Here is a 22,824-nt window from a genome sequence, read left to right on the forward strand (position 1 = left end):
GATGTTTTAAAAAGTGATAACTAGGGAGGCGGACTTGGCTCAATGGATAGAGCATCCACATGGGAGGTCTAGGGTTCAAACCCAGGGCCTCCTGACCTGTGCGGTGAGCTGGCCCATGCGCAGTGCTGATGTGTGCAAGGAGTGCCGTGCCATGCAGGGATTTCCCCCACATAGGGGAGCCCCACACACAAGGAGTGCGTCCCGCAAGGAGAGCCACCCCACGCAAAAAAGTGCAGCCTGCCCAGGAGTGGCACCGCACACATGGAGAGCTGACAGAGCAAGATGACACAACAAAAAGAGACACAGATTCCCAGTGCTGCTGACAAGAATAGAAGCAGACACAGAAGAACACACAGCGAATGGACACAGAGAGCAGACAACTGGGCAAGGGGGAAGGGGAGAGAAATAAATAAATCAATCTTAAAAAAAAAAAAAAGTGATAACTAATAGACTCTCTGGAGGTAAGGTCTGGCCATTAGTAGTTCTTAAAATTCTCCAGGAGATTCTAGTGGCCAAGATTGAGAACCACTGAGGGAGAAGACAATGGAGTGATGCTTCCAAAATTCTGAGAAAAAGCAATTTTCAACAGGGAACACATAAACACCTAAATTATCAATCAAGTATGAGAGCAGAAGAAAGATCTACAAGATCTCAAAAATTTACCTTCCTGGCATCCTTTCTCAGGAAAAGACTGTAGTGCATTTAACAGTGTCATACCAAAATTCATGCCCACCTGGGACCTCAGCAAGTGATCTTATCTAGAAATAGGGCCTATGCAGATATAATTAGTTAAGATGAAGTCATACTAGATGAAGGTGGGTTAATCCAATAACTGGTGCCCCTAGAAGATGAAAAGTTGGACTAACAGTTAGAGAGAACACCATGTCATGACAGAGGCAGAGAATGGCGTGGTGCAGCTGCAAGGCAAGGAACCACCAAAAAGTGGAAGAAGCAGGGAAAGTTCTCCCCTACAGTCTTCAGAGGGAGTATGCCTCTATGGCATCAAGCCTCCAGAACTCTGAGAGGATAAATTTCTGTGTTCTTTTTTTAAGTCACCTAGTTTATGGTAATTTATTATAGCAGCCTAGAAAACTAGAGACTGTATCGCAAAATGAGAAAGTAAACTAAGAGGAAAACAAAAGATCCAGAAAACAGGTTATCTAAAACAGAAGAGAAAGATGAAAGAAATTCCCAAGATATGATAAAAGGGAATTTAAACATGACTGCTGTTCAGTGAGTCTAGAGTACAACCAATCCTGACTAGAGTAGGAAAACAGGAAAACTACAAGAGGTATGGCTGGGGGTGGGGTAGGGTAGAAAGTGGGGAGAATTGGAAATGAGGGAGATGTAATCAATAGCTTACTTAGTGTGTCTGACCATTTACAATACTGAGAAGATTTTTCTGTGTTGTCAATAAGCTGAATTAGAGAGTAGGCAAAAACCTAAAACACACAAACAAAAACTGGCAATTTATAAATATTAGGAAAAATATGAAAGGAACAACCAAAGTACACGATGCTCATCAGTTATAAACAGTATTTCCATAGTCAAACATATGCAAACAAGAAATTTCGATTTAACAAAAAATTGGGATACAACATTGACAGGATGAATGTGGCATAGGTAGGGATACAAGAGAGTTAAATTCTGATCTTCCAAAGTAGGAAATAAATACATAGTCTCTAAAACTGAAAACTGTAGAAATGGTAATACAGGTGTGTTATTTAAAAAATGCAGATAACAGAAGAAATGGTTAAAAGAAAGAATAAAAAATGTTTCCAAGGAATGACATTTAAGAATGGGATCAGTGGAAGGGAGGACAAATGTGTTTTTAAGTCCTGTAGGACTATTTAACATTAAGTTATGCCCATGTATTACTTTTTAAGCTATGTTCGTACATCACTTTGATTGAAATAAAAAGGTATGGATGATTTCAGGGAGGTTTCAGGGAGACCTGTGTTGAAAAAAGAGCCTACATAATTTACCCATATTCAGAAGTATGTTTACTCCAATGCAGATAACAAATCAGAAAACCAAGGTATAAACTATTCTTACTCTTCTTATAAATCCTCTAAGAAGCAAACGAATTATCCAAGAGGAAAAAACTTTATTTCAAAAGTTGGGAACAATGTAAGTACTGTCATTTAAAAAGTTACCTTAGATTAAGCATTTTAAGAAATTTTCTGACAAAACACTGCGTACCAGGAAACAGAATTTAAAGAAAATTTTTTTTGCTCTGACGTGAAATTGGGTATCATTAGAAATACATTCTTCACTAGCAGATAAATTTTAAGTTGATAAAATAACCTGATAGGCCAATTGTTATTTTCTAAGTTTTCAAGTTCAAAATTATCAATTACAGTGGTTGAATAATACAGTCTCTAGAGAGAATATAATGAAAAAATATTAAAAGCACTGGCTGCAGCAACAGAAGAGTTTATTTTCCTCAATGTTATTCCTTGAAAAGCTTTGATATTTTCCTCAAGTTATCTCATTAATTTCAGATATCCAACTTGAGGACTTTTTAAAATCCCATTACAGCATTTGTAATACCACATTTTAATTTTGTTTGTCTTTGTCTCTAATTCTCTATAAGCTGTTAGCTTGTCAAGGTTTGGTGCTGGGGCTCTCCTGCTCACTGATATATCCTTATCATGTAGCTCAGTGCCTAGCACATGACAGACATTCAATAAATACTGTTGAGTAAATAAACAAATATAATACATAGACTTTAAGTATCTTTTACCTAATTTAGAATCTATTTATTGCTAGTTACAGTAATGCTTAAATAGGAGACAAATCGGTATTCCATACATATAGGAGAAAGGTGAAGGGAAAAGTACCTTTCAATGAGTGTCCCATTTTGAATCATCCAAACATCACAGTATGTTCGCAAAACCAGCGTAACAGCAATAAGTATCAAGTAACCTGTCTAAAATAAATAAGGTATAGTAAATTAAATAAAAACATTTTAGAAAGCTTAAAGAAACATTACCTTGGTAAATATTTCTGGTTTCTAAATTCACAGCTTTACTCTATCTTTAACACAGTTGGCTGCCATTTTGCTTACAGGCAATTTTATATATAATTTAAATGGGTTTTAAAAATATAACTGGAAAAGGCCTCATTTAATCTAACTTTTTCATCCAGAATTCAAAAGTGAGTCTCAGGCAAATCGAATATACAATCAGTTAGAGACAGAAGCTATAAGTATAACTTAGATTGCCTGACAAAGTCTATTGTGATTTTCTTATATATATATATATATACATATATATATATTTTAATGTGGGAATGTTTTTATTTTTAATATACAACTTTAATAAAGTAAAATAACAACTGTCAATATACAGTTAAACTATTAACAAATATTGAAGCCTAAAATTTTTGCCTAGGTAGAATAAACTTGATTCAAGTAGTTAGAAAAATCTCTTACTAGTGCTCCTGCCCTCAGAGGGTTTTCAATTTAGTTTATAAGGGAAGATTTGTACATAAAAATTTTTAAGGAAACAGGCTAATGTAGACAAGAATATTTGCATCACTTTGTGTGACTGAGGGGTATGGAAAGGCTGAAGGTAGCAAGAGGGTTGTGGCATTAGAAAAGAAGTAAATAAAGGAGCAAAAGAAGATTAAGGGTTAAAAAAATTAAGGACTTAATGGAAAATAATAGATTAAAACCATATAAAGTTGCATATCCAGCAGAATTTGGGCAATATAAAACAACGGCAAGCTTCTGGATAGAAGAAAATGTTAAAAAGTGATGTTAGAGAAAGTTACTTAGACAAGATTGGTTATGGAGGACAGAGATGAGGCTGGGCAACTAGTAAGAAGTTAGTAATCTCTCAGTATGAAATGAGATTATATCCTTTTATATCCCCCTTATCTAACACACACACACACACACACACATTCAAAGCTGGTCTCAAACTTTCTAAATTGGAAACCACGGCAGCTGTAACACAGAAGCTAAAGTCAAGGAAGAGGATTTGCATAGGGGACGCTTGTTGGATAACGTGCTTAGTTTCACAATTACTGAGTTGAGGGGCAACTCATCTATTTCTTATGTATTTTCACAAAACAAAACAATGATGAAGGGTTTTTTGTTTTTGCTCGTAGCCTTCGAGGGAGGAAGGTGCACGTTGGCTGACAGCCATAAAGCTGGGCAGCAGCAGAGCCGTGGGACCTGTTGCCAGTCTCTCCAAGGTGCATCAAAGCCTGAGTTTTAAAACTAATATAAAAGTGATCATTATAAATGTTTTATAAAAAAGGATGGCTGAAAAACCAGGAGGAACACAACTGTAAGAGCATATAGGTAGCTGCAGATGAATGGTCAGGTCCACAGCTGTGGTATTCAAAAATTCTTTTTAGCCTCAAAAGTGGCATTCAATGGTAAGGTTTGGATATACTCATAGTGGCAACAATTAAAAACCACAGTAGGGGGGGTACTGGGTTCCTGGCCAGTGGTGCTCTGTCGTGGTCCCTAGGGGAGCAGCAACAGTCTCCCAGGTACAGTGGTGGGGACCGGGAGGGAGTGAGGGTTCAACAGTGAGCCCCTGATACTAATGACTATGCTTGTGAGCTGATAAACCCAAAATAATAACAAGGCCTAGAGCAACTTTGTGCCTGGGAATTTCCTTCTGTCAGCCTTCATGTTACTCAAATGTGGCCAGTCTCGAAGCCAAACTCAGCATGTAAATGCAATGCCTTCCCCCCAGCGTGGGACATGACACCCGGGGATGAGCCTCCCTGGCAACGAGGGACCACTATCAACTACCAACTGATGATGCAACTGGAAAATGACCTTATACGGAAGGTTCAATGCGGATCAGCAGAATATCCATGTCTACATAAAATACCATGACTTTAAAATGCTGTTTGACCTAAAGTAAGGGGGAAATGGAAAGGAGAAATGAGTTTATATGGCTACGAGTTTCTAAAAAAGAGTCTGGAGGCTGGCAGAAGGTTTGCCCTCATGCACAACTGAGCAGAGTCAGAGAGACAGATAAAGCAGATACAACCCCCAGATATTGGTTCCTTTGAGGGCTAAAGAGACCCATGGGAGTTATGGTCATGGCCGATGGGGTTAACTACCAGGGCAGATGGCCCCTCTTTGGAAATGGTGTTTATGTGTGATGAATCTGGACTCAGATGGGATCTCCCTTCATAAGACTTTCATGCTAATGTGCTGGAGGTGCAGTTAATGTTGGGGTTTAAGATATATTTAGGGGATTTGAATCTCTGGACTGACAATGTGATAGCCAGATCCTGAGCCTCAACAGACTCCAGCACCTACAATCTGATTTATTGGACTTACCACACTCAGCTAAGAAGGAGGTGAAGAAGGACAACCACCACACCACGGAGCCTAGAGTGATTACAACTGAAAATGGGAGGATTGCATCCAGCATCCAGGTGGAATCTGAGCCTCCTCTTGACATAAAGGTGCAATGGACACAACCAATCCAGTGTCCACATAGAAGAGGTGGCACTGGATTGGGAAAAGTGGACATAATGGACAAAGGGTATGGGGAAAGGCAGGAAGAGATGAGAGGTGGAGGCGTCTTCGGGACATGGAGCTGCCCTGGACGGTGCTTCAGAGGTAATCACCGGACATTGTAAATCCTCACAGGGCCTACATGATGGAATAGAGGAGAGTATGGGCCATGATGTGAACCAATGTATATGAGGTGCAGAGGTGCCCAAAGATGTACTTACCAAATCCAATGGATGTGTCATGATGATGGGAACGAGTGTTGTTGGGGGGAGGGGAGAGGGGGGGTGGGGGGGTGGGGTTGAATGGGACCTCACATATATATTTTTAATGTAATATTATTACAAAGTCAATAAAAAATAAAAAAATTAAAAAAAAAAAAAAAGTGGCATTCAACATCTTGGGAAGGAAAAATGAATTGGTCAAGAAGAATAGAAGTAAATGGAAAAATTAATATTTTATTTGACATTGATAACCTTTTCTCAATTACAAACTTTGTAGGGAAAAAAACGATGAAGAACTGGGAAGGCACTTTTCCACTGCATGAGAAACAAGACAGGGAGTCTGTAGCAGTTTGATATGTTATGAATTCCAAAAATAGATAATTGATTATGTTTGTAATCTGATCTGTACCTGGGCATGACTGAGTTATGATTAGGGCTTTGACTGGGCCACATCATTAGGGTGTTGAGACCCCACCCTTGGTGGATGGGGGCTCATAGATAAAAGGCAAGGCAAAGGACAGAGTTGGGGGTTCTTAATGTTGGGATTTGATGTTGGAGTTTGATGCAGAAGTCTTAAGCTTGCACCCTGGGAAGTAAGCTCACAGAGGAAAGAGAAGCAAGCGCCAGGAAGAAAGGAACCTTGAACCCAGAGAGAGGCAAGACCCTGAAAAGGAGGAACCCAGGAAGCCTGAACCCTCACAGACTTTGGCTGCCATCTTGCTCCAATACATGAAAATAGACTTTGGTGAGGGAAGTAACTTATGCTTTATGGCCTGGTATCTGTAAGCTCCTACCCCAAATAAATACCCTTTATAAAACCAACCAATTTCTGGTATTTTGCATCAGCACCCCTTTGGCTAACTAATACAGAGTCATAAACAAAGAAGTAATAAATGAAGCAATAAGAAAGATAACAGTGTCAAAGTTAGCATAACTAACTTTCTGCTGTGACATCTGCTACCCCAGTTTTGCAAGGCTGAGTTGCCATGAAGATAGAGACCAGCCTATCCTACCATTGCGAAGTTGGGTATTCAACTGACAACAGAAGAAATCTACTGACCTGAATAAATATTATCTATAGTTGTCAATTAATTGTTAACTTTTAATTTAGACCTTAGTCTCAAGCCTAACCATTTGAGCAATAAAGGTAACATCAAAGATACTTTATGACATTACCACCCTAAACAGTAGCCGATGTCAAAAATCTGAATCATCTTTGTTTCCTTCTTTTTCTCATTCTTTATCTACAATTTTCTGAGCAATACTTCCTAAATAACTAAAATTTGTGCCATGATCCCCATCCCCATAGTCACTAGTTCAGTTCCAGCCTTCTTCATCTCTCTGGATTATTCCCCTAGCCTTCCAACTCATTCCTATACCTTCCTTTTCTTTCTTTTTCAAGCCATCATGCAGTACCACCACAGTGATATTTCTGTAATACAAATTTGTTCATTTCATTTCCCTCAAGGGAGAGACTCCAGATTCCTCTCCAGAGTATCAAGAATCTTCATGGTCTATACGCTGCCGATCTATCAGTGACACTGTTGCTTCTTTCCTCTCACACCATGAACTACACTACCTGTAGTCCTTTGAACATGCTGAGAGCTCATGTCACTCTTCCTTTATCCATCCTTCTGACTCTGCTTTCAATGTCCCCTTGCCTCTGAGAACTTCTACTCATGTTTCAGTGTTCAGCTTTAACGTCACTTCCTTTGGGACAGCTTTCCTAACCACTGTTCCACCTCTAAAAGAATTATGCCCTATTTGTAAGCTTACTTACTTAGTCTACCTTCGTTGTTAATGTCTTGGATCAATGGTGCAAAGAAAGTAATGTTAAGTTGCTCAGGTTTTAATTAGAAATCAATTTGTTAAAGTAGTAAATTGAGAAAAAAATTCCTTGTACCATTAAAATAAAGTTATTTTGTCTATAATATGTGTGCTTTATACACATATTATTTTTTTTATCCTCCTCTTGCAGTTGTTTTATTTTTTTCTGCATGCTGTCTGCTCTCTATGTCCATTCGTTGTTTGTATTTATTTTTATTTATCTCCTCCCCCTTGCGGCTTGCTTGCTGTCTGCTCTCTGTGTCCATTTGCTGAGCGCTCTTCTGCATTATCTTTGCTTGTCTCCCTTTTTTTTTTTTTTGTTGCGTCACCTTCCTAAGCTGGCTGTCTGCGGCGCTTGCGGGCTGGGCAGCTCTCCACGGCTCCTGGGCCAGTAGCTCTCCACAGCGTGTGGGCGAGGCTGCTTTCACAAGGAGGCCCCGGGACACAAACCTAGGGCCTCCCATATGATAGACAGGAGCCCAACTGATTGAGGCACAGCCGCTGCCCATATATTATTTGTATACAGTATTTGTGCTAAAATGATGAACAGGGGAGAAGAGACGGTTCTGCACCAACTTCAGATACCACTAGTAATTTCAGCGAGCTAAAGTATAATTCTAAGAAGAGCTAGTTTGAACCTTGTCGGAAGGAGGCCAGTAGCTGCCACTTTAACTCCATCCCTTGTATGAGGGGAAGCGGGGCTGATTGAAAATCACAGTGATGGTAGGGACTGGCTTCTTTCTAACCAGATCAGACTGTAGCCCTAGCCTAGGTTCAAGCCCCATGTTTGGCAGGCAAGAAACTGGAGATCTTACAATAGCCTCTCCAGGCAACTGCAGGTGCTTTTTGCAGACACAGACTGAATTGCTGGATGGGACACCTGGGGCTCCATCCCTGCACCCCAATAGGATACAAGAGGAGCTGTGTTTCCTCAGCCTCTCCAGGCAATGGTAGGTACTTTCGGCCTACAGGGAAAGAAATGTTGGGTGTCTGTGGACTCACCCCTACCCCCTAAAGGGAAGAAGGGAAAGTATCTCTCAGCTTTTCAGGGCAACTGCAGATACAGTCAGCCCACACAGATTAGACTGTCGGTCACTCCAGAGAGTTCATCCCAACCCGTAGCAGGGGAGGAGGGGGGCCAGTGCTATATCAGACTACCTGGGCAACTGCTGGCATTTTGGACCTGCACAGCATAGATTGTTGCCCACACCTGCAGCTTCATCCCTGCCCCACGCAGGGGAGAAAGGGGTGTGAAACTTCACCAGTCTCTCCGGGCAACTACAGATGGTCTTGGCCTGCACAACTTGGATTATTACACACGGCTGTGGCTCTGTCCCTACCCCTGGCAGAGGAGAAAGGTAGGAGAAGCTTCATCAGTTCCTGGTGTAACGCGGTCAGCTTCAGCCTCCAGAGCTTACAGCACCAGCTACATACTCAGCTCCTACTACACAATAGCAAGGGAGAAAAGGAAAGAAAACGCTAAACTAAAGAGAGCTTTTAAGCTAGTAAGCTACATGCCAAGACACTAAAAAAGCCACGTACAATCCATACCAAAACACAGGAAGATATGGCCCAGTCAAAGGAACAAGAAAAGCCTCCAGATGACATAAAGGAGCTGAGGCAACTAATCACAGATGTTCAAACAAGTATTAATAAATTCAATGAGATGGCTAAAGAGATTAAAGATATTAAGAAGACAGCAGGTAAGCACAAAGTCTAATTTGATAGCATACATAGAAAAATAGCAGATCTTACAGTACTAAAAGGCACAATATAAAATAAAAAATACACCAGAGGCATATAACAACAGATTTAAGGAGACCAAAGAATGGATTGGTAAGCGTGATGACATGGCCTCTGAAAGTGAACAAACAAAACAAAGATGAAGAAAAAATGGAAAAAAATTGAACAGTGTCTCAGGGAGTTAAAAGACAGCAAGAGATGTGCAAACATAGGTGTTACAGGTATCTCAGAAGGAGAAGAGAAAGGAAAAGGGGCAGAAGGAATATTTGAAGAAATAATGGTGTAAAGTTTCTAAGCCCTAATGAAGGATATAGATATCCATACCAATGAAGCACAATGTTCTCCCATCCAATAAATACAAACAGACCTAACTCTGGAACACATACTAATCAGGATATCAAATGCCAAAAAAAGAAAAAGGAATTCTGAAAGCAGCAAGAGAAAAGAGATTCATGACATACAAGTGATACTCAATATGAATAAGTTCCAATTTCACATCAGAAACCATGGAGGCAAGAATGTAGTGGTATGATATATTTAAGATACTACAAGAGATAAACTGTCAGCCAAGAATCTTATATCCGACAAGTCTGTCTTTCAAAAATGAGGGCAAGTTTAGAATATTCACAGATAAACAGAAACTCAAAGTGTTTGTAACCCAGAGGCCAGCTTTGCAGAAAATACTAAAGACAGCATTACAGCCTGAAAAGAAAAAACAAGAGAGAGGCTTGGGGAAACGGACTTGGCCCAGTGGTTAGGGTGTCCGTCTACCACATGGGAGGTCAGCGGTTCAAACCCCAGGCCTCCTTGCCCGTGTGGAGCTGGCCCATGCGCAGTGCTGATGCACACAAGGAGTGCCGTGGCACGCAAGGGTGTTCCCCGCGTAGGTGGAGCCCCATGCGCAAGGAGTGCGCCGCGCAAGGAGGGCCGCCCAGTGCGAAAGAAAGTGCAGCCTGCCCAGGAATGGCGCCGCCCACACTTCCCATGCCGCTGATGACAACAGAAGTGGACAAAGAAACAAGACACAGCAAATAGACACCGAGAACAGACAACAGGGGGAGGGGGGGAAATAAAATAAATAAATAAATAAAAATTTACAAAATCTTTAAAAAAAAGAGAGAGGCTTGGAAGAGAGTCAAGAAATGAAGATTATATCAGCAAAAGTAACTAAAAGTATAAAAAGAATGGTAAAAATAAAATGACAGATAAAACCCAAAGGTCAAAATAGATGTAATAGGAAATGCCGTTCCAGAAATAACATTGAATATTAATGGACTAAACACACCAATCAAAAGACAGACGGGCAGAATGCATAAGAAAATATTAGCCATCTATACATTGTCTACAAGAGATTCACCTTAGACACAAGAATACCAATAGTATGTAAGTTCTGAAAGTCTGGAAAAAGATATTCCAAAAATGTAGTAACCAAAAAAAAGCTAGAATAGCTGTACTTATCTCTGATGACACAGACTTAAGAAGCAAACCTGTTATTAGATACAAGGAAGGACATTACATGTTAATGAAAGGGGCAAGTCAACAGGAAGAAATAACAATCATAAATGTATATACACCTAACCAGGACTCCCCAAAGTACATGAGGCAAACACTGGCAAAAGTGAAGGGAGAAATAGATGTCTCCACAATAATAGCTGGAGACTTCAATACACCACTCTCAGCACTGGATAGAACATCTGGGCAGAGGACCAATAAAGAAAGAGAGAGCTTGAGTAATATGATAAATGGACTAAACCTAAAAGAAACATACAGAACACTGCATACCCAAAAAACAGGGTATACATTCTTCTTAAGTGTTCATGGATCTTTTTTCACAATAGACCATATGTTGGGTCATAAAGCAGATCTCAATAAATTCAATGAGATTGAAATTACTCTAAGGACTTTCTCTGATCATAATGGAATAAAGCTGGAAATCAACAAGAGTCAATAAAAGAGAAAATGTATGAATATATGGAAATTAACACAATCAGTAGGTCAAAGAAGAACCTGTGAGAGAAATGAATAAATAACTTAAGATGAATAAAAATGAGAAAACAACATATCAGAACCTATGGAATGCAGTGAAGGTAGTACTGAGAAGAAATTTATAGCCCTCAATGCTTACATCAAAAATGAAGAAAGAGCTAAAATTGGAAATCTATCTGCACACTTGAAGGAACTAGAAAAAGGACAGCAAACTAATCCCAAACCAAGCCGAAGGAAAGAAATAGCAAAGATAAGAGCAGAAATGAAGATGAAATTGAGAACAACAAAAAATAGAATTAACAAACACAAAAGTTAGTTCTTTGAGAAGATTAACAAAATTGACAAATCCTTAGCTAACCTGACAAAGAAAAGAGAGAAGATGCAAATAAATAAAATAAAACATGAAAATGGGGACATTATTACTGACCCCATAGAAGTAAGAGAGATGATAAGAGGATACTATGAAAACTGTATGCCAACAAACTAGACAATGTAGATGAAATGGAAAAATTCCTAGGAATGTACAAATAACCTATACTGTCCCTAGAAGAAACAGAAGACCTCAACATACCAATCACAAGTAAAGAGATTGAAATAGTCATCAAACAATTCCCCAAAATAAAAAGCCCAGTATCCCATGGTTTCACTGGTAAGTTCTACCAAACATTCAAAGAAGATTTAATACCAATGTTACTTGAGCTCTTCCAAAAAAAAAAAAAAAAAAAAAAAAAAAAAAAAAAAAAAAGAACAAGGAGGAATGCCAATGAAATCATTCTATAAAGCCAATAGTACCCTAATACCAAAGCCAGATGAAGATATTATGAAAAAAAGAAAATTACAGACCCATATCTCTAATAAACACAGATGTAAACATCCTCAAAACCACTTGCTAATTAAGTCCAACAACACATTAAAAGAATTATTCATCATGATTAAGTGGGTTTGTACCAGGCATGCAAAGGTAGTTCAACATAAGAAAATCAATCAGCATAATATACCACATTAATAAATCAAAGAAGAAAAATGACACGATCCTATCGATTGATACAGAAAAGGCATTTGACAAAACACAACATCCTTTCTTCATAAAAATACTACAGAAAATAGGAATTGAAGGACACTTTCTCAACATGATAAAGGCCATATATGGAAAATCCACAGCTAACATTATACTAAATGCTGAAAGACTGAAAGCTTTCCTGTTGAGATCAGGAACAAGATAAGGATGCACACTGCCACCACTGTTGTTCAGTATAGTGCTAAAGGTTCTAGTTACAGCAATTAGGCAAGAAAAAGAAATAAAAGGAACCTAAATCAGAAAGGAAGAAGTAAAACGTTCAAGAGTCACAGATGATATGATCCTGTATCTAGGAAGTCCTGAAAAATCTATAAGAAAGCTACCAGAGCTAATAAACTATTTCAGTAGTGTGTCAGGATACAAGATCAACATGCAGAATCAGTGGTGTTTCTATATAGTAGTAATGTGTCATCTGAGGAGGATGTCAGGAAAAGAATTCCGTTAAAAATAACGACAAATGTGGTCCCTAGAGGAGCAGCGGCAGTCCCCCAGGTGCAACGGTAAGGACTAGGAAGGAACGAGGGTCCAACAGTGAGCCCCTGATACTAATGACTATGCTTGTGAGCCTATACACCTGAAATAAGAACAAGGCCTAGAGCAGCACTGTGCCTAAGAGTTCCCTCCTGACAGCCTCCGTGTTACTCAAATGTGGCCAGTCTCGAAGCCAAACTCAGCATATAAATGCAATGCCTTCCCCCCAGCATGGGACATGACACCCGGAGATGAGCCTCCCTGGCACCGAGGGATCACTACCAAGTACCAGTTGATGACGTAACTAGAAAATGACCTTAAATTAAAGGTTCAATGCAGACCAGCAGAATATCCCTGTCTACATATAATAACAGGAGTTAAAAATGCTGTTTGACCTAAAGTAAGGGGGAAATGGAAAAGATAAATGAGTTCATATGGCTATGAGTTTCTAAAAAAGAGTCTGGAGGTTGTCAGAAGGATTGCCCTTACGCACACCTGAGCAGAGTCTCAGAGACAGATAAAGTAGATACAACCCCAGATATTGGTCCTTTTGAGGGCTAAGAGACCCTCAGGTTCTATGGTCATGGCAGATGGGGTTCACTACCATGCCAGTTAGCCTTTCTTTGGAGCTGGTGTTTCTGCGTGATGGAGCTGGACTCAGATGGGATCTCTTTTCACAAGCCTCTCATGCTACTTTACTGGAATTGTAGTTGGTGCTGGGGTTTAAGATATATCTAGGGGATTTGAATCTGTGGACTGACCATATGATAGCCAGGCCCTGAGCCTCAAGAGACTTCAGCTCCTACACTTTGATTTATTGGACTTACTCCACTCAGCTAACATGGAGTTGAAGAATGTCAACCACCACACCATGGAGCCTTGAGTGCCTACAACTGAAAGCAGGAGGATTGCATCCAATGTCCATGTGGAATCTAAACCCCCTCTTGACATAGATGTGGAATGGACACAACCAAGCCAAGGTCCACAAGAAGGAGGAATACAGTTAAGGATCAGAGTGGACTTAATGATATTCTATTCATGAACTATTGTGGTTAATAATCGAGAAAATGTGGCATTGATGTGGAAAAAGTGGCCATGGTGGCTACTGGGTGTGGGGAATGGGAGGAAGAGAAGAGATGTGGAGGCATTCTCGGGACTTGGAGTTGTCCTGGGTGGTGCCCCAGGGACAATGCCAGATATTGTATGTCCCATGGCCCACTGGATGGAACGTGGGAAAGTGTGGGCTATGGTGTGGAACACGGGACATGGGGTGCAGCGATGCCTGGAGATGTACTCACCAGACACAATGGATGTGACATGATGATGGGGGAGAGTGTTACTGTGGGGGGAGTGGTGGGGTGGAGGCGGTGGGGACGAATGAGGACCTCATATTTTTTTAATGTAATATCTTTTAAAAAAATGAATAAATTGAGTAGAATTTGGAGAAAAAAATAAAAAATAATTGAAACAGCAAAAAAAATAAAAATAAAATAAAAATAACGACAAAAAGAAGTTTATCTAGGAATAAACTTAACCAAGGATGTAAAGCACTTATATCCAGAAAACTACAATGCACTACTAAAAGAAATTTTAAAAAGACCTAAATAATTGGAAGAACTTTCCATGCTCATGGATAGGAAGACTAAATATTATGTCAATTCTACACAAATTGATATAAAGATTCAATGAAATTCTGATTAAAAAAAAATTCCACCAGCATTTTTAAAACAAATGGAAAACACAATTACCGAATTTATTTAGAAGGGTAAGGGCCCCAGAATAGCCAGAAACATCTTAAAAAGGAAAGCGGAGTTGGAGGTCTCACTTCTGGACTTTTTAAAGAAAGAGAACCCATTTCACACCTTATACAAAAATTAAATCAAAATGGATCAAAGACCGAAACGTAAAAGCTACAACTATAAAGCTCCAAAAAGAAAATGTAGGAAATCATCTTCAAACCTGGTGGTACATCATGGATTCTTAAGACTTACACTAAAAGCAACAGCAATGAAAGAAAATATGGATAAATGGGATGTCCTCAAATGTAAACACTTGGTATTCAAAGGACTTTTTCAAAAAGGTGAAAAGGGAATCCATACAACAGGAAAAAATACTTAATACTTGGTAACTACATACCTAACAAGGGTTTGATTTCCATTCTATATAAATATATCATACAACTCAACAATAAAAGAGCAAGCAATTCAATAAAAAATGAGCAAAAGACTTAAATAGACAAATTTTCCAGAGAGGAAATACAAATGGCCAAAAAATGTTCAATACGACTAGCTACTAGGGAAATGTGAATCACAATGACAATAAGATATCATTTCACACTGCACAGAAATGCCATTAAAAAAAGGAGAAAAAGTAAGTGCTGGAAAGTGTGTGTGGAGAAATAAGAACACTCCTTCCCTGTTGGTGGGACTGTGAAATCGTGTAGTCTCTGTGGAAGACAGTTTGGCAGTTCCTCAGAAAGCTAAATATAGAACTACCAAATGATTCAGTAATTCCTCTACTAGGAATATATCCAGAAGAACTGAAAACTGTGATGCAAACAGCTATTTGCACACTGATGTGCAGAGCAGCATTATTCATAATTGCCAAAAGACAGAAAAACAACCCAAGTGTGCATCAACTGATGAATGGATAAACAAAATGTGGTATAAACATACGATGGAATACTGTGCTGCAGTAAGAAGAAATGAAATTGGGACACATATGATAATATGGCTGAATCTTGAAGACATTATACTAAGTGAAATAAGCCAGACACAAAAGGACAAATTTTGCATGGTCTCACAATATGAACTAAATACGAAGAATAAATGCATGGAGTTAAAATCTACAGTATAGGTTATAAGAAGATAAAAGGAGGGCTGTGAAGAAGATGCTTAATATATGTAGAAGTTTTAATTAACTTGATAATAAATATGTGGAAATGTATAGAGTTGATGATAACACATAGTGAGAAACACCTGGTTTATAAATAGGATGATGGCTGAAAAGGGTAGTCGAGGGATGTAAATGTCAATTGAAAGAAAGCTAGAGAATATTCTAGGAACTAAATAATACAGTGAATCCAAAGGTGGATGAGAATTGTGGTTAATAGTACAAATGCAAGAATAATCTTCTGTGAACTAGAATAGATATATATCACTATTGCAGGATGGTGAGAATGTGGACAAATATGGGAAAAAGAAAATTAATGTAATCTATGGACTACAGTTAACAGCAATATTATAATATTCTTGCATCAATACAAAGATGTACTGTGTTAATAATAGGGGGATATGGAAAAAATATGCCAAATGTATGCTATGGACACAGTGGTAATAGTCTGATGCAATTATCTCATAATCTGTAACAAATGTTCCACAACAGTATGGTATGTTGGTGAAGGGGTACTGTATGGGAATTCCACACATGTGCCTAATTGTTTTGTAAGCTCACAACTTCTGTAATAAAAATATATATTAAAAAAATATATATATATATATATATTTTTTTCACACCAAAATGATGACAGCAGTTTTCTCTGAATGGAAAACTGACATGTAACAAGAAGAAAAAGAATACTGTGATGGTTAGGCTATTGTGTCAACTCAGCCAGGTAATTGTGCCCAGTTGTTTGATCAAGCAGGCACTGGCTAACTGTAAGACAAGGGCATTTATGGACTTTAGTCACCATTGACTTTACTGCAGTGGTAAATCATAGAGAGCTGATTACAATTACATCAATCAGGGAGATTGCCATCAGCAATGAGTGATGCTTTATCCAATCAGTTGAATGCCTTAAAAGGAAAAGTGATTCCAGCACTGAGTGAGAATTTCCCAGCTCATTTTTGGACAGCCAATGTCTCCCAGAACTCATCAAGAACCTTCACTGGAGCCCCTGGTTGCAGCCTGCCTGCAGAACCTGCACTTGTGCATCCCCATCGTCACATGAGACTTTTATAAAATCGCATACTATTTACAGATATCTCTTGTTGATTCTGTTTCCCTAGAGAACCCTAATACAAATACCTATCTGCATTTTCCAATTTTTCTTCAAGAAACACATTAACTCTAATTAAGAAAAAAATGCTATTAAATAATTTTTAGAGTTTCTCAAGGGTAGAATCAATAGGACATGACGCTGAAGTGAAGTGAAGGGGAGCAAGTCCAATGAAATGGAGGAATGTGAGTTCTCTTCAAGAACACAAGTGCTTTTGGAACATCTTATGTTTCTTGCTAAAGCAGATTATAAAGATAATGCTCTTTTTAATTTGAATAGAATACATTATATTTTAAGAAGATAAAGTTGGCAGAAAGATTAAAAAGGGGAGATCCTGGAAGGGAGACTTAAAAAAGAACACTAGAATATCCATACAAGAGGGTGAGGAGGAGTAACCAAGGGTTAAGAACTAACAAAAAATGATTACTAAACCATTATATAGATGCCTTTATATTATAAAATAGCAAATGGTTAATACCTGTAATTACTGAAGCTTGCCAGAGTGGTTTCACCAGTTTATGGATACTCTAGACTTAACCCAGCACCCTTGGATATGCGACCCTTGTGATGGTAATTCTAGCTTGACTTAACCCTTGTTTAGAGATTAGGCTCAAACTTGTGAGTGCTTACTTTTGGGATGGTAAACACTCCACCCTTGACTGACCTCTACTCTATATTTTCCTATCTCAGAACCTTGATCTCTGAAAATGACTAACTTTATAACTCCCCTAGTTTGGGCTCCACCCCCAACTTGTTTAACCCCTTAATGTTTAGTTTCCAGCCCCACCCCAGTTATTCATTAGCACCCTGATGTTATAAAATATTAGAATTTCTGCAGCTCAGGGAGGCAGTTTGGGGGCTGACTAAGGTTACTGACCTCCTCTGCTTGTGCAATTAAACTCTTTCTTTGAAACTCTGGTGCCTCAGGAATTGGCTGTGCAGACACATTTGAAGAAAAGAACCAGCTTTTGTTCAGTATCAGTATTTCCAGTTTGGATAAGAGACTGCTGAGGTGATTAAAGACAGAAAACAGAATTATTTTGATAATCATTAAAAATAATGATCAAATAATAAAGATAATTTTGGTAAAAGGGCAGAGGAAGAAATAATAAAACATTATTCCTGCAACCAGTTCATTTTCTGAAAAATACTTTAAGAATCCAGATAGCATTTTGGGTATCTTAAAAACATATTTAGTACTTCCAGGAAGATGGTGAACTGGAAAGACACAGGACTCTCTTCTCCCCCAGAAAAACAGCTGGAAGACAAGCAAAAACAGCCTAGAAAAAAATCTTCTAGGGTTTAGTATACCAGGGGAAGGCTGACACTGCCCAGAAGAGAAAGAGGTAAAGGAAAAGAATTTCCAGGGCAAATCTAAGTTAAATGCAGCAGCTGCAACTGCCGGCACCCTCCACCATCCTACAGACACTTTTTAATTCTCAGGCCTTGGGGCCAGTGGCTATACACAGAGGCCCAGGGAACCACCTACTCAGGAAAGGGGAGAAAAAGGGATACAGCCTAAGGCTGACTCAGATTTTGACCCAAAATTTGGTCTGCAGTGTCCCAGGAGTCCTTCCAGGCTGGGTAGGGCTGTGCCATTGTTTGCCTTGGGAGCCAGCAAGAGACTAAAGAGATAAGACCCTCTCAATCTCCCTCTCTACTGACCAGGACTGACTGTTAAAGACACAGAGGGAAACTATAATCCATGTGGTCCAGCCGTGCTCAAAATGTATTCACCAAATGCAATGAATGTGCCACAATGATGAAAGAGGTGGTTGTTGTGCGAGGAGTGGGGGTGGGGTGGGGTATGTAGGAACCTCTTGTATTTTTTAACATTTTTTGTGATCTATGTATCTTCAAAAAAATACAATAAAAAATTAAAAAAAAAAAAAAAGACACAGAGGGGAGTGGATTATTCCCTATTTGGGAAAAGGGAGGGGTCTACCAGCAAATGTTGGAGAACTGCCTGTGAGAAGTTTGAATAATGAAGCTTTTAGCTTCCAGGCAGGATCCCCTATCACATTAATCTGTCCCACATTGCAGCAAACACACTTGGACCAGGCACTGAACTGAGAGGGCTACCAAAGAGTGCCATCAGCTGGTGGAACAAGAAAGTGCATGTGAGAGAATAAAAAGCAAATATCAGAGGCTTTTCCCAGCCTTTACAGCCCAAGACCCTTGGATGTGGGTCTGCAACTCATTACTGGGTCCAAGGCCAGCAACTAAAAGGTACAATCTTAAAAACACAGATCAGGTTAAACCAAGAATCCAGGAGCAATAGTAACATACAGCCTTCTGCCACTAAATCCCTACAAAAGAGAAAGAAATTAAGCATCTGAGTAAACTCAGCATCCTAATCGGATGCCACAACAACAGCAAAAAATTATAAGCTATAGTAAGAAAATGGAAAAGGCCCAAGAAAAGGAATGTATCAAAGCCACAGAAGAGACAAAGAACTTGAGAAAACTAATCACCGAGATACATACAAATTTCCAAAATTAATTTCCAAATTAATGAGCTGAAAGACAATATGGCTAAAGAGATACATCAAGACAATATTGAGCAAACACAAAGAATGTGAAAACCTGAATAGAAAAATAACAGACCTCATAGGAATGAAAGCAACAATAGGTGACATAACACATTAGAGGCATATGACAGCACACTTGAAATGACAGAAGAAAGAATAAATGATATCAAAGATAGAAGAGCTGAAATTGAAGAAAGAAAAGAATGGAAAAAACTTGAACAGGGCCTCAGGTAGTTGAATGGAAATACAAAATGCAAGAACATACGTGTTATAGCAGTTCCAGAAGGAAAAGAGAAGGGAAAGGGGACAGAAAGAGTATTTGAGGAAATAATAGCTGAAAATTTCCCAACTCTCAAGAAAGAAATGAACTTACATGTCCAAGAAACACAGCACACCTCAATCACACTAACTCTGAACCTACACCAAGAAACATGCTACTCAGAATGTCAAACATCAGAGATAAAGAGAAAATTTTGATAGCAGCAAGGGAGAAGCAAATCATCACATACAAGGGACACTCAGTAAGACTTAGTTCAGATTTCTCATCAGAAACCATGGAGGTGAGAAGACAGTGGTATGATACAACTAGGATACAGACAGAGAAAAACAACCAGCTGAGATTCTTTATCCAACAAAATTGTCCTTCAAATACAAAGGTGAGTCTAAAATATTCACAAATGAACACAAACTAAGAGAGCTTGTAAAAAATAATCCACCTTTACAGGAAATACTAAAGGAAGCATAACAGCCTGAAAGAAAAAGACAGGAAAGAGAGGCATGGAGGAAAATATAAAGACAACAATAGCAGAAAGGATAACCAAAAGAGTACAAAGACAGATGAAAATAAGATGTGACATATGAAAACCAAAGGATAAAATGAAATAAATAATGCATTTACAGTAATATCATTGAATGTGAATGGATTAAACTCCCCAATCAAAAAAACCAGGTTGACAGAATGGCTAAAAAAACATGAGCCATCCATATGCTGCCTATGAAAGACTCACCTTAGATCCAAGGATATAAACTAGCTGAAAGTGAAAGGTTGGGAAAAGATACTCCATGAAAACAGTAACCAAAAAAGAAAAGGGGTCACTATACTAATATTGAAAAAAAAAAAACAGACATTAAATGCGAAAGGGTTATTAAGAAGGTCATTATATATTATAAAAGGGACAATCCACCAGGAAGAAATAAGTCATAAATATTTACATACCTAACCAGGCTGCCCCAAAATACACAAGACAGACACTGGCAAACTGAAGGGAGAAACAGACATCTCTACAATAATAGTTGGAAAATTCAACACCACCACACACATCATTAGATAGAACAACAGAGAGAGGATCAACAAGGAAAGAGAGAACTTGAACAATATGATAAATGAGCTAGACCTAGCAGACTTATACAGAACGTTGCACCCAAACTCAGCAGGCTCGACGTTCTTCTCAAGTGCTCATGGATCTTTCTCCAAGATAGATGACATGTTAGGTCACAAGGCAGGTCTCAATAAATGTAAGAAGACTGAAATTATTACAAGGCACCTTCTCAGATCATAACAGAATGAACTAGAAATCAATAATAGATGGAAAAGAGGTAAAATAAAAAACATGTGGCAGCTGAACACACTCCTCAATAATTAGTGAGTCAAAGAAGAAATCGTAAGTTAAATTAGTAAATATATCAAGACAAATGGAGAAGAGAACACAACTTATAAAAACTACCAATTTCAAAAAGAATTCACACCAATCCTGTTTAAACTCTTCTAATAAGGAGGGAAAATTACCAGGGTGACATTTTATGAAGTCAACATCACCCTTATTCCAAAGCCAGATAAATACACTATAAGAAAATTTAAAAATAAAAATGAAAAAAAAAAAAAAGAAAAAAAGAAAATTACACACCCATCTCTCTAGTGAACATAGATGCAAAAATTCTCATCAAAATACTTGCAAATCGAATCCAACAGCATATCAAAACTCTTATATACCATGACCAAGTGGGATTTAGTTCTGCTATGCAAGGGTAGTTCAACATAAGAAAATCAACGTAATATATCACATTAACAAATTGAAGGGAAAAAACCACGTGATCATCTCAATTGATGCAGATAAGACATTTGACAAAAACCAGCATTCTATCTTGATAAAAACATTTCAAAAGACAGGAAGAGAAGGGAAATTCCTCAATATAATAAAGGGCATATATTAATAAGAAAAACCCATAGCTAACATCATGCACAATGAGGAAAGATTGAAAGTTTTCCCTCTAAGATTAGGAACAAGACAAGAACACCCACTGCCAGCACTGTTATTCAACACTGTGCTAGAAGTTTTAGCTAGAATAATTAGGCAAGAAAAATAAATAAAAGGCATTCAAATAGGAAAAAAGGAAGTAAAACTCTATTTGCAGATGACATGATCCTACATTTATAAAATTCTGAAATGTCTATGACAAAGCTACCAGAACTAATAAATGAGTTTAGCAAAGTGGCAGGATGAAAGATCAACACTCAAAGATCAGTAATGTTTCTGTACAATAGTAGTGAACAATCTGGGAAGGAAATCAGGGAGAAAATTCCATTTACAATAGCAAAAAAAAGACTCAAATACCTAGGAATCAATTTAGTCAAAGAAGTACAGGACCTGCAGAAAACTCAAAGCAATCTAAAAGAAATCAATGAAGACCTAAACAAATGGAAAGACAGTCCATGTTCACTAATTGGAAGACTAAATATTATGACAGTGTAAATCCTATCCAAACTGATTTACAGATTCAATGCAATACCAATCAAAATTTCAACAGCCTATTCTACAGAAATAGAAAAAGCAATTACCAAATTCATTTGGAAGGGAAACTGTAGCCAAATAGCCAAAAGCATTCTAAAAAAGAAGAGTGATATGGGAGGACTTTCACTGCCTCACCTTGAAACATATTACAAGCCTACAATGGTCAAAACAGCACGGTCTTCACATAAAGATAGACTCATCAACCAGAGGAATAGAATTGAGAGTTCAGAAATAAACCCTCACCTCTACAGCCAACTGGTTTTCTACGAACCTACCAAAGCCATGTGAATGCGAAAAAAAGAGTCTCTGCAACAAAATGGTGCTGAAGAACAGGATATCCATAACCAAAAGATGAGGACCCAACCTTATTCCCTATAAAAGAATCAACTCAAAATGGGTCAAAGACCTACATATAAAAGCAACAACTATAAAACTACTAAAAGAAAATGTAGGGAAACATCTTAAAGACCTGGTGGTAGGTGGTGGTTTCTAGGACCTTATACCCAAAGCATGAGTAACAAAAGAAAAAAATAGAAAATGGGACCACTTCATAATTAAACACTTGTGCACCTCAAAGAACTTTGTCAAAAGGGTGAAAAGGCAGCTGGCTCAAAGGGAAAAAATATTTGGTAATCACATATCCAATAAGGATTTAATATCCATGATACATAAAGAGATGCTACAACTC

At 38.4% G+C, this 22,824-nt stretch overlaps 1 protein-coding gene across 4 annotated transcripts in view; it reads right to left on the minus strand.

Annotated features, from left to right (window-relative positions):
* ABCD3 (ATP binding cassette subfamily D member 3) overlaps nucleotides 1-22,824 on the minus strand; it is a 106,819-nt gene that overhangs the window by 48,295 nt on the left and 35,700 nt on the right. For all 4 annotated transcript variants that reach the window (XM_004451002.5, XM_071217243.1, XM_071217241.1 and 1 more), the window contains one exon: nucleotides 2,844-2,932. In XM_004451002.5, coding sequence (XP_004451059.1) covers nucleotides 2,844-2,932 — 89 coding nt within the window. The remainder of the gene's footprint in view (nucleotides 1-2,843; nucleotides 2,933-22,824) is intronic.

Source organism: Dasypus novemcinctus, chromosome 9 (assembly GCF_030445035.2).
Source record: "Dasypus novemcinctus isolate mDasNov1 chromosome 9, mDasNov1.1.hap2, whole genome shotgun sequence".
NCBI lineage: Eukaryota > Metazoa > Chordata > Mammalia > Cingulata > Dasypodidae > Dasypus > Dasypus novemcinctus.